This window comes from Myotis lucifugus, unplaced genomic scaffold (genome assembly GCF_000147115.1).
Source record: "Myotis lucifugus unplaced genomic scaffold, Myoluc2.0 scaffold_341, whole genome shotgun sequence".
NCBI lineage: Eukaryota > Metazoa > Chordata > Mammalia > Chiroptera > Vespertilionidae > Myotis > Myotis lucifugus.
The window spans coordinates 27,124-38,963 of NW_005871389.1; the positions used below are offsets into that span (position 1 = coordinate 27,124).

The 11,840-nt window shown below is 56.4% G+C and overlaps 1 protein-coding gene across 1 annotated transcript in view; it reads right to left on the bottom strand.

Moving 5' to 3' along the window:
* The window catches only part of PTPRS (protein tyrosine phosphatase, receptor type S), a 55,052-nt gene that overhangs the window by 26,673 nt on the left and 16,539 nt on the right, over window positions 1-11,840 (bottom strand). The window contains 2 exon segments of the mRNA XM_023764625.1: window positions 5,919-6,029; window positions 11,530-11,717. Coding sequence (XP_023620393.1) covers window positions 5,919-6,029; window positions 11,530-11,717 — 299 coding nt within the window.

The following is an 11,840-nucleotide window of genomic DNA, read 5'->3' on the forward strand; positions in this document are numbered from 1 at the left end:
CTGCCCCCCAGCCCCCCACCATCCTGCCTCCCTCCTCCCTCCACCAGCTCCCTCCGCCATCAGGTAGCATGCGAGGCCTGGAGGGACCTGGCTGGACCCTTGGCCCACGGGCTGACCAGCGGCCTTGGCAAGTTGGCGTTTTGAGAGGATGTTTGGCTGCACTATCGATTTTTCTATTGGTGTTTATTCTTCATGCCCTCTCCCCCCCGTGCTTTTTGCTGCTGTGTTCTAGCAGAAAACGGGATGAGATCTGGCCAATCGACGGGCTCCCCTGGCCCCCTTTGCTGCAGCTGGGACGCGGGCTTTCCGGATGACGAGGTGTAATCTAATGGTCCCCTCACCCCCACCAAAAACAGAGGAAACAGCAATGCAAAGAGTGTGAGGCAGGCAGCAGGCGAGAGGGGTCTAGAGCTCAGTGTTCCTGCAGAGCGCCGCCCTCCCGCCGCCCGCCAAGCCCACCAAGCCCACCCTGGAGCCCCGGGTGGGGTGGGATGAGGAGAAGGGCTGGGGCCTGATCTGCCATCGCCTACCCCCCAGGGGCAAGTCCGGGCCCTTGGGGGCAGCGTGGCTGGGTCTAATCGGCAGGACTGGGGAGCTGGCCAGCAGGCCCCACGGGAAGTCTTTCTGGAGATAGAGGAGGGGAGAGGGGTTCCAGGCCCAATATCTTTGGACCAATATCTTCAACTACTCCTGTTTCGGGGGGCCAAGAGGTAAGGGGAGCACTCAGAGGTCATGTCCACTAATTATATGGCTTGAGTGCCAGAAATTTAATTTTAAAAACAATCTGTCCTATAAAATTCCGTAATATGAGTTGATATGAAAAGACCGGGGGACGGGTCTCAAATGAAAGGTTCTGAGGAACACCTCGGCACTGGGCAATCTAGATCTCCCTCTGGTGATGGGCACCGAGCCCCAGGTTCTCAGCTCGGCATTCGAGGCCGGCGGTAAGTGACGCCAGCCCCACATGGCCTCCTCCAAAACCCTAATCTTAAGTCCCTGGAAAGTGAAAGTTATTCCCCAGGTCTCCCTCCAGCTGCTCTGCGTTCTCCCTGCGTGTCCCCACCACAGGGCTGTGTGGCACACCATTTCCTGGGTCCTGTGCATCGTGGTTCGATGAAGCTCCGTCGCTAGACCAAGCGGGAAAGATACCATCTTTGGCCACGAATTCACACCTTCACGGCTTACGGTTTTAAAGAGAAAAAACAACTTTAACAGCCAGGGAGCATATAGTCTGGCATCTTCCCAGCTTGTCAAAAGCCTTGGCTGCACCTCCCCAGGGGAGTTCTGGGAGTGCAGCTGCCAGCTGAATTACAAAATGGGCCTGGTTTTGACTTTGGGCCTTTGGATCTCAGAGATGAAGTTCAGGAGAAGGGCAAGTCTGAATAGTCCACCCCCTAAACAACCCAGGATCAGCAAAGCTGGAGATTGTGAATTGAAAAAAAAGAGTTAGATTTGGAAATTCTTTGCAATTAACTCCCAGGGCTGGCTGCTCCGGCAACAATGTAAATGCTTGTAGCCTCGAGGGCAGAATGTGCCAGGTGGCCCAGATCTCGTGGGGTGGGCTGGGACTTATCTGCAAGGGTAGCCTAGCACCCACACTGGGCCTTTATTTTTTCCCCCCGCTTCTGATACTGTGGCCACAGAGCTGCCTGGGGGAATGACAGGGCACAGGAGGAGAGACGTGGCTCTGGGGAGGCCACTGATCTCACGGGAATGGGTTTGGAGCCAGGAGAAAATGAGATCATGAAATGGCCTCAGAAAAGCACCAGCAAAAAATGAGATCTGAGCAAATGAATTAGCTTCTGCCCTTCTTCTCAAAGCACTTTCCCATAAGCCATCTTATGCAAACAGGGGATCTGCAAAGGACGTAACAGGGAAACTGAGGTCCCCAAACAAGGCCAGTGCCTGGTCCAGGTCATCTGCTTGAACGCTTTACTTCCCTGTTCTACCACAACCCCACCAGCCATTTCTTCTGTGCCATGCACTACACAGGGCACTTGAGGAGCATTAATTAGCTGGATGGAATCCTCCCAGCTACCCTGTGAGCTAGGCATACTAATGATCCTTACTGTTTAGAAGAGGAAATGGTGACTAGCCCAAAGCCACACAGCCAGGAAGCAGAGGCAGGGTTTGAACCCGCGTCTGCTGGAGCACAGAGTCTGTGCTCTCACCACTAGGCAATACTGCCCCCAAAGTCCAAGTGGCCTTCAGAGACCCTCAGCTCCAACTCACTGGGACATGATTTTGGTAGAGGGGCTGGGAGACCCCTCTCTTCCGTCTTTTGGAACTTCCTTGAGGGTCAGCCTGACGCTCTCACCGTGGATTAAAAAAGACAAGAGAAATACATCTCCTCTTTTTGCATCCAAACTCCTCTTGCCAACTTGGCCCTAGGCTTAATAATTGGGAGTTAAGTGAAGGGACAAGGGGGGGAAAAGGGGACCCCAGAGAGGCTGCCTCTGCCCTCAGTGACCATCTGTGCTGGGGCGTGGCTGGGGCTGGAGATTAGGAATCTAAGTGGATATTACTGGAGGCTGGTTTGGGGGTTGGAGCAAATGATGGGAGCATGCATCGCTGAAGGTTTGCGAGTGAGAGAGACACAGAGAGAAAGAGAGCTGACAGAGAGAGAGACACAGAGAGAAAGAGAGCTGACAGAGAGAAAGGCAGAGAGAATCGGGGAGGCAGAGAGAGGGGCGGAGAGGCTCCACAGTTCTGATGCTCAGGGACTCAGAAAGTGACCGTGCTCTATGTCTGGACAAAAGACACCTGTGACTAGACCCAGAGCCTGCGAGGTGGTGGGGGAATCAGCCGACGCTGCCGGGGAGGCGGAGGCCGGGAATCTGGCGAAGTACTTCCCCAGTCTGTCATGCTACACGTTCTGAGGGGCGGTTCCGTGTTTGTGCCCAGCCAGGCCCCACGAAGTCACACACCAGCCGCCATTCTGAATGCTGCCTAAGTGTCAAGCATGCATCATTTTGGGAGGATGGTCCGGTTTAAGGGAGCCACGTCCCACATTTGGACTTGTCACTACATCGAACAAGAACTCAAAATGCCGACGGCCCATTCAGCTGTACTGCAAATGCCTGTTTTTTGGGGGGGCTGTTTGGGAGAGTGGGAGGTGGTCTCATGCTGAGGCAGACGATGGGAACCTGCCTGCTTAAGTCCCCTTCCCACACTGCTGCCTGGCAAGGCTGAGGTGCCAGATCTGGGTACAAGGGGGCTGGCTGGGGAGGGTCAGGCAAATTGGGCTGCTCATCCCACACACCCCACCAACTTATGACCACCTCCCATCATCTGTCTATGCGCCCACCCCCTGAACCCGGGCGGTCACTTTCTGCCCAGCATCCCAGCTGTGGGACCTCCACCCTCCCAGGTGGTAGTTGGGACAGGAACACTGGCTTGTAAATCACAATGCGTTTGGAGAACAACCACAGAACAGCTCAGCCCAAGAAACCGAAATCAAATAGCACAGAAACACAAGACAGAACCAAAGACAAAACGCTTTGGAGGAGGAGGGGGCTGGGTGAAAGGGATGGGAGGGGGGGAAATAACGATTCCCTCCCCCCCAAAATGAAACAAAACAAAACAAAAAAACCTCATAATTAAACAAAAGGAACAAAGAAAGAAAAATGAAGAAAACCAAAAGAGAAAAACGGAACGGAAGACGAGAAACACTCCAACAGAAGGCGTTGGGAATTCACCAAACCGAACCGACAAGAGTGGCATGCAGAGAAATTTTTACATTCTCCCAGCATGCATCAGGCCCAAGTTACCATGACGACGAGGAGTGCAAAAAACTTAGCAACAACATTACCAACAGGATGCATAGAGGCGACCACAATGCAAGCATCGCATGTGTGCGGCCTGCCCTAGGCCGGGCTGGGCGCGGCTGAGATTTTCGTGTCTTTCTGGATTTTTGCTCACGCTTGGCGGTTTTTTGTTTTGTTTGCTTTGCGCTTATTATTCGCATTCCGTTCTTTTTTTTTTTTTAGTTCATTTCTCTAGCATTTTCCATGTGCGTGTCTGTGTGTCCATGTGTGTGTCTGTGTGTATTTCGTGTGTGTGTTTGTGTGTGGTGTGTGTGTGTGTCACTTTCAGAATGTAAAAATGTGGGTAAAGAAAGTAAAAAAGAAAAAAACACACCAACCTTCTCGAAGCTCTGAGGGATGTAAAGGGGGTTTGATGCAGAACACAATGACATGGGGAGGAGAGAAAAAATAGGGGAGATACAGAGAGTAAAAAGAGGACTTCCCAAGGCTAAAAGCTGCAATCGTTTGTTGTTTTCTTTTCTTTAAACCAAAAAATAAAAATAAAATTAAAAAATAAAAAAGAACAGCAATGACCTTTTTCCTTTCCTCCACTCCTTCCTTGACAAACACGATCTATACTTGCCTTCCACAATTCTTTTTTTTAAGTTCAATTATGGAGCGTCTGAGACCCAGGCAAAGACTGGGAGGCTGGATACCCCCCCAAAGGAAGGAGGCACATGCCGGGGACCCCACCTCTGGGGGGCTGAGGACACAAGGGCCCCTCTTCCTCGGCACAGCCCGGCTAGAGGCCCGCCCCCACCCTGCTTGAGCTCTGCCAGACTGCTACACCCCATCCCAGGTGTTTGCAGAAAAATAAGCAGGTTAGACAAAGACCAGTCAGTTGGAGCCATGGACGCACTAGAACTCACCAGAGGGGCCGTGGCAGCGGATCAAATGCGTGCCCCCTGCCCTGCCTGCCCACCCGCCCGCCCGCGTCCCCGTCCCCTCCCTCCATGCAGCCTCCTCCTCAGAGAGCAGATGCAAAACCCAAGGTGCAGAACCAAGGAGCGGCTTCCGGGCCGGTGGGCTGCGGTGCTTGGTGGGCAGTGGGTGAGGGAGGAGCCGCCCGCCTCCCGGGTGAAGCATGGCAGGGGTGTCGAATGGGGAAACTGAGGCCTGGAGGAGGGCCGTGCTGGCGTCAAGGGTACAGAGCCAGCTGGGACAGGGACAGCCCTGAGGTCTGAACGGCAGGCAGGCAGAAGCTGTTTCTACCACAAATCTGATCAGGCAGGAGGTGGAGGAACGAGAACAGTGGAGGAGGCGGATTAAAATTTCTGAAAGGACCGAAGAGAAGCAGCACAGGGATAAGGGGGTTGCAGACACATCTGGGGGCAGGGGAGCCCCCAGGGTCTTTGAGGGGCCAAGGGACCCCAAAGGAAGTATGTGTAGATGCTTCCAGGGGCTTCCTGGGGGGGGGGGCGGGGCTGGGGCAAGAGCCCCATGCCTCGGGCGGGAGAAGCCTGGCTGGCTGGACAGACCCCGGGGGCGCTGGGGGCAGGTGCGGCTGTGCCCTGGTCTCGCTCTGGCCCCCACGAGTCCTTTCTGAGGGTGACTGGGAGAGAGCACTGGGCTCGAGGAAGGCTGAGGGCCAGCATGGGGGGCACCCTCGAAGACCCCTCCCCAACTCTTAGATGGAGGGCGCTGGAGGGGGGGGCAGTGAGGCGAGTTACGAGGTCACGGATTTTGGAGAAGCGAAGCGAGCACATGACAAGGGAGGCACGCACGACACACCACAGAAGAAGCTGACTGGGGTGGGCGGGCGGGTTGGGGCAGAGGCCTGCAGACTCCCCCGGCCCTGTAGGCTCAAGACTGACCTGACCCCCCCTACCAGGCCCTGCCCTGTTCCCTCCTGCTACCCCCCTCCAAGGCCGGTACCCGACTCGGGCGTCCATCACAAGGCACAGGGGTGGGGACTTAACTGCCCCATTTTATAGGCAAGGAAACTGAGATCTGGAGAGGGGCGCCGCCTGGCCCAAGGTGCTGCCTCGACTGGGCACGGGTGCCCTCCTGCTCAGGTCTGCAGGGGACAGGGGAGCCCAGAGGCTGCGAGCCCCAGGAGGAGGATGGGATGGGGCGGGTCCCTGCCTTCGACCTGGATACGGCGTTCCCTACCTCGCACGTAGAGGTTGGCAGGCGAGGAGTAGCGCACGCCGGCGCTGTTGGTGGCCACGCACTCATATTTGCCCTGGTCGGTCTCCTCGCTGCTCTCAATCTGCAGAGCCCCTGTGGGGAGAGGGGAGAGAGTTTGCCCCGTCAGGGGAGGCCCAGGGGTGCCCGGAGGGCTCTCCCAGAGCCCCACCTGGCCCGGCTCTGGTTCTGGCTGGGCCGGAGAGGCAGACGAAAGAGTTGCGTTAGCCGGCGCCCCCCTGGCTCGTCTCCCCCCGCCCCCCAGCCCCGTGCCTAGCCCCATACCATCCTGAACACACCACTGTCACCGTAAAAGCGGCTGGTCATGGGGCTGGGGCTTCATAAACGGCTGCCAACATGAACTACCAGCCGGGGGAGCGTGTGCCATGAAGGTGTGTTTGCAAAGGCAGGAGTGACGCTGCCCAGGCAAAGGGAGAGACGGGTTAGCATCTGCAACCCACAGCGGTCATTCCGAGACCCTGGGGACCCGACGGGCCACCCTGGTGATGTGGGAACCGGGAGCTGGGGTGCTGTGCGGGTTTTACCCAGTGCCCGTGTGTACGGGAACATAGGTCTGGGTTCCTCACGTGTGTGTGCAACACGGGTCCCGGAGCCCCCAGTGCCGTTAGTCAACAGAGGCAGGGCTGTCATTCTTTAAGGTGTTTGAACAAAACGTCAGGACTGGGTCACCCCTGCCGACAGGTCAGCGGTTCTCAACCTGTGGGTCGCGACCCCTTTGGGGGTCGAACGACCCTTTCACAGGGGTCGCCTAAGACCATCGGAAAACACATATGTAATTACATATTGTTTTTGTGATTAATCACTATGCTTTAATTATGTTCAATTTGTAACAATGAAAATACATCCTGCATATCAGATATTTACATTAAGATTCATAACAGTAGCAACATGACAGTTATGAAATAGCAACGAAAATCATCTTATGGTTGGGGGTCACCACAACATGAGGAGCTGTATTAAAGGGTCGCAGCATCAGGAAGGTTGAGACCCACTGAGCCTGACTCAAAGGATTTGTTGGTCATGAGCGGATAAAAATTTAAACAGGCCAGTTCTCTCAAGCATATTTAAAACCACAGGCCCAAATCACAGCTCTGCGTGCCCTCGAGGTCAATGAAAACAGGGCCAAGTTCCCCTCAGCACATTAGAAATCACAGGCCCAAAGCAGACGCCACTTCCCACGAACACAGAAGAATGAATGAAACTTCTCAAGAACACTTGAAAGCACAGGCTGCGATCGAGCACTACAGTGCCCGTGAGTGAATGGGAATGAGCCCAGGACTTCCCCGCGGAATCCTGAAACCAAAACCTAGGGCACGGCACAGCCTCACGTCCACAAGTAAGTGCAGAGGAGTGGACCTCTCTGAGCGGGTCCGAATCACAGGCCTGGAGCCGCGTGCTCAGGGACCTGTAAATGAAGACGTGAGTATCTCCAAGTGGTTAGAATCGCAGGCTTCGGTCAGGGTCCCTGGCACCAAGATTCCGGAAATCCAGTCCAAGCTCCAGCAGACCCCGCCTCCTAGCTTTGTTCGTGGCTGCCCCAGGGGAGTGACAAGGGACCCGTCACTTGGGAAGCGGAGGAGGGTCTGCCCATTAACATTCCTACTTTCCCCCAACTTCAAGGCTCTGTGGAAGCAGGAAGGCAAGTATTACCACAGAGGCCCAGAGAGGGCAGAGAGGCTGCCCAGCTCACATTGCATTTCATAGAAACACCGAATTAGACACGGACTCTTTCCTAGGGCTCCTATTCAGGCCCATTCTAGTCTATTCTCTGGGGCTAAAGTCAGACCTTTGAGACTGCCTGTCTCCCTGATCCCTCAGGCTGCAACCTCCAGATCCAAGCTGCAGAGCTGGGAGACCCCTTCTGTGCTGGTACACTCACTTTACTGATGGGAAAACGGAGGCTGGAGATGGACAAGGGCTGCATACAGAGCAATGGTCACAGTCTGGCCTCTCCCACTCTGGGTGGGCATGGGAGGCGCCTGAGCAGGAGGCGGCCCCACGCCTGCAGCCAGGTGGCCTGAGGAGCCACCATGGCCGGACTCAGCCCTCGAGCCACAGACAGCAACATAGACACAGAGAATGGAAGAACTCTGGGCAGGGTGTCGAGGAGGAGACATGTGGAGGGGGGCCCGGGGCAGCCCCCCATGGAGCCTGGGGGGCGGGGTGGGCAGCAAGAGAGCATGAGTGGGTGGGTGAGTGAGTAGAGAGCCTCTTACCTCGGATCGGAGTGCTTTCTGTAAGGGAAGCAGAGAGAGTCAGGTGAACGACGGGAGGCAGTCCTGGGGGCCGGGGGGTCAGGCCAGGCCATGAGCCGAGCCAGCCTGGGTCTAAGGACCTTGCAGACCCCGCCGAGGAGAGGGGGCCAGGCTCCCAGGAGCGGGGTGGGTCTGAGGGCTTGTCAGTCAGGAGGGCTTCCCACAGGCAGGCAGGCAGGCACTCCTGGGGAGGGAGGGCATCGAGGCCCCGGAGGTCTGTGCCGGGCCAGGCCTGCTGGCTGCCTTCCTTCTGGGTGGAGGGAGGGAGGTCGATGACCTCCCTTCCTTTTTTCCTTCTTGGGAGGGGTAGGGAGCAGTAGGGATCTCAGGAATCGTGTTAGAGACAGTGGGAGACGGGTTAGTGCCCCAGGGCCGGGCATTAATAAAGCAAAGGGAAGGTGTTACAGACAGGCCAAGTAGGAAAGACAGGGGAGGGTAGTGAAGGGGGTCAAAGGGCGAGGGAGGGCCTGCAGTCTCCTTTACTTCCAAAAGGAAAAGAGGAAAAAAGGGCTGTGTGGGTGTCCACGTGGGTACGGGGGCAGAGACAACTCAGGGGACAGGAAAAGGAGGTCCCGGACTAGAGTGCCCCACCCTCTGCTCATCTTCCAGGGGAAAGGGGGTATCTCACCAACTCCCCCCATGACAGCTCATAACCCTGCTGAGGACAAGGGGACCCCAAGGCCAGGGCAGAGATGTTGAGGGTGAAAAAAAACAAACCAGCTCCTTTGCATGGCCCAGGCCCATTTTACAGATAGGCAAACTGAGGCCCAGAAGGGCCAGGGAATTGTCACACCATGAGTCAAAGGCAGGGGTGGGCCTTGAACTCAGCTATCCAGCCTATCAGGTCGGGGGCTCTCTAGCCTGAACTTTTTGGAACCACCATGTTCTCTCTCACAAAATCCTCAACCTGACAAGGCCACTCTCTCCTCTTTACTGAGAAGAAATGAGAATTTGCCTAAGGCTGCAACGTGGAGAACTAGAATCTAGGGCAGTTGGGAGTCTGGGTCAGCCCTTGCTTTGGGCTATTTCACTACACATAGATTATGATGGTAGAAGCTAGAGGCTAGCGAACAGGACTTCTTCCCAAGATGCCCAAATAGACCATGGCCACTGTAGTGAGAGGAAAAAGATGTAGCCAAAGAAACATAAGAAGGAAAAATCATGGGCCGCTACCAGTCATTCTCACCTTAGTAAGAATTAGCCCAGCAACTGGTTTCAGGGAATTCAGGCTAGATGCTGGGAAAAGAGGATGAGCAGAGCCCATGATCAGCACAGTTAGAAAACTCCCGTCTCACTGCAGCCCCGGACCCCGGGCTTCTGTCACTTTGCCTTTTTCCAGCAGTGCCAAGGCCCAGAATGGGGCAGGTAGGTTGTTGTATGCAAAGCTCCTGATTTCCCCTCAGCACCCAACCTGGGGTTGGAATGCCCCGTGTGGCCTTTTTTCCTCTTTCCCTTTTGGGCTCCTCTCTCTGCAGCTCCCTGGCGCCTGACTGGGGAGGGCTGGGTTAGTAAACATGCCACGTGGAGTGGGTCACAGTTACGGTCACGGTGGCTGTTAGTCTGAGGGGGAGGGACAGGGGGACACAGAGGGAGCGTTAGTTGTTGACATGGTGAAGAAATGAGACTTACCAAAGGTTTCTGAACGTTTACAACAGAGGGACAAGAAAGAGAGAACAGGATCATTAACGGGTGGTTGTGCAGACGCCTGTAAACTCGTGGGTGCGGGGTGCGGAGGGAGAGGCAGAGTAATCAGATTTATTAGGATTCATAAAGCAGCTTACGTTCACTGAGCACCTACTATGTGCCAGGCGTTCCATCCTGGGCCCCTCACAATAGCGCCAGGGACCGAGACCCAGAGAGGACCTGCTCTAGGACACAGCTGACACCTGACCCCGGCATCGGGTCCTGAGGTCCATGCTCTTAATCACTTCACTATATAGGGGAGACAATGGTGGAAGCCGGCAGGGAAGCAACTGGATTCCCAAGGTTGCCATCACTTCCCCAGTTGAACCCCCAAAGCTGCAAATATTTCTGGACAGGTCGGGGGGGGGGGGTCAGGCTATCTCTCTCCCAGGTGCAGAAATTCTGGTCTTAATGTCCGCCCTTATTCAGGGCCTGGGTCTTCCCTGGGGAGGGAAGCAGAAAGCAGAGGGTGGGCGGACAGGGTCCTGGGAAGATGTGGCCGGGCAGTGAGTAAGGGGCATTGAGAACGACTGGGAGGCCTCAGGCACGGCTGGCTCCCAGGCGGAGTCCTCAGAGGAAGGGGAGAGAAAGCAAAAAGAGGTGTGTTCCAACGTGTGCACCCACAATGGACTGAAACATGCGTGAGTGCACACGGGCACAGCCCCACCACCCGCGTCTGCACGCACAGGGACTGTGCCCGAGATGCGTGCACGTGGGGGGACTGCACTGGGTACAGGTGCACGGAAGGGACGGTAACATGGGTACACATGTGGCTGAGATGCGCACAGACAAGCTCTGCCCTGGGAGGGAGGAGGCGAACCATGTGCTGATGGCATGGCTGCATGTGCCACAGGTCAGATCACACAGGGAGCCCAGACAAACACATGGACGTGTCGTGAAGCAGGGAAAACGGACACAAGACACACACAGCCCCCAGACACATGGACGCACAGATGGGGCACGTGGGTGCTATGCCGAGACAACTGTGCTCCATCCCTGAGGTGACCGAGGCCTTGTGCTCTGCCCCCAGGCCCCTAGCCCAGCCCGGGCCTAGACAAGCAGGCTAGGCTGCCTGTCTGTGCCCCATAAAGACAGACCTCACCACCATCCTCTGCCTGCCTTTGCCCATAGCTTCCTTACTGCTTCCGCCTTGGAGACACTATGCCTGCAGCTCCCCATGGTTCCCCACACCTTACCTGCCTGTGTCTCACTCTCTCCTCTGGAGACGCCTACTACTTTAGCACAGAAGACCCTCTCCCTAGGCCACCTTCCGTGGCTCCCATCCTCTCTGCCTGTCTGTCCCCCTGTGTCCTCACTGCTGGGCACCGCAGACAGCCACCATCCTCTGTGCCTCACTGGGAACTCACTGTGCAAAACGGCCCATTATATGCCCACTCAGCAATAAAGAACTCTCCTCCTATCATCTACCACAGCTCCATCACCCCTGCCAGTCTGTGCCCCATTATATCCCCACTGGTCCAGCTCGGAAGACACACCCATCGTCAGTGCCCCGCACGGCTGCCCCCCATCTCCGCCTTTCTACCTCCCATCAGCCCACAGGGCCTGGGCCCTGGAGATGCTGCCCTCCCCCTGCTGCCCTCTGTGGCTCCCAGATCCTCCTGGCCACCTGCACTCACCTGATCTCAGCTGCTTGATGCGCCCGTTGCTGGCACTGGGGTCCACGGGCAGGAAGTCCTTGAACCAGGTGATCTCGGGGTCAGGGTTGCCGCTGGCAGCACACAGCATCGTAGCCGTCCGCGTCCGCTCCACCACCTTCAGCTGGGGGCCCATGTCGATGTTGGGGAAACCGGGGGGCAGCTGGGTCCTCTGAAGGACAGAGAAGGGAAAAGCAGGGCAAAGGCCCAGTCATCACGCGCAACCCCTCCAGGGCCGGGCTTGGAACAACCGCCCTGGAACGGAGCCACAGCAGCAAATTCCTTCCGCGGAA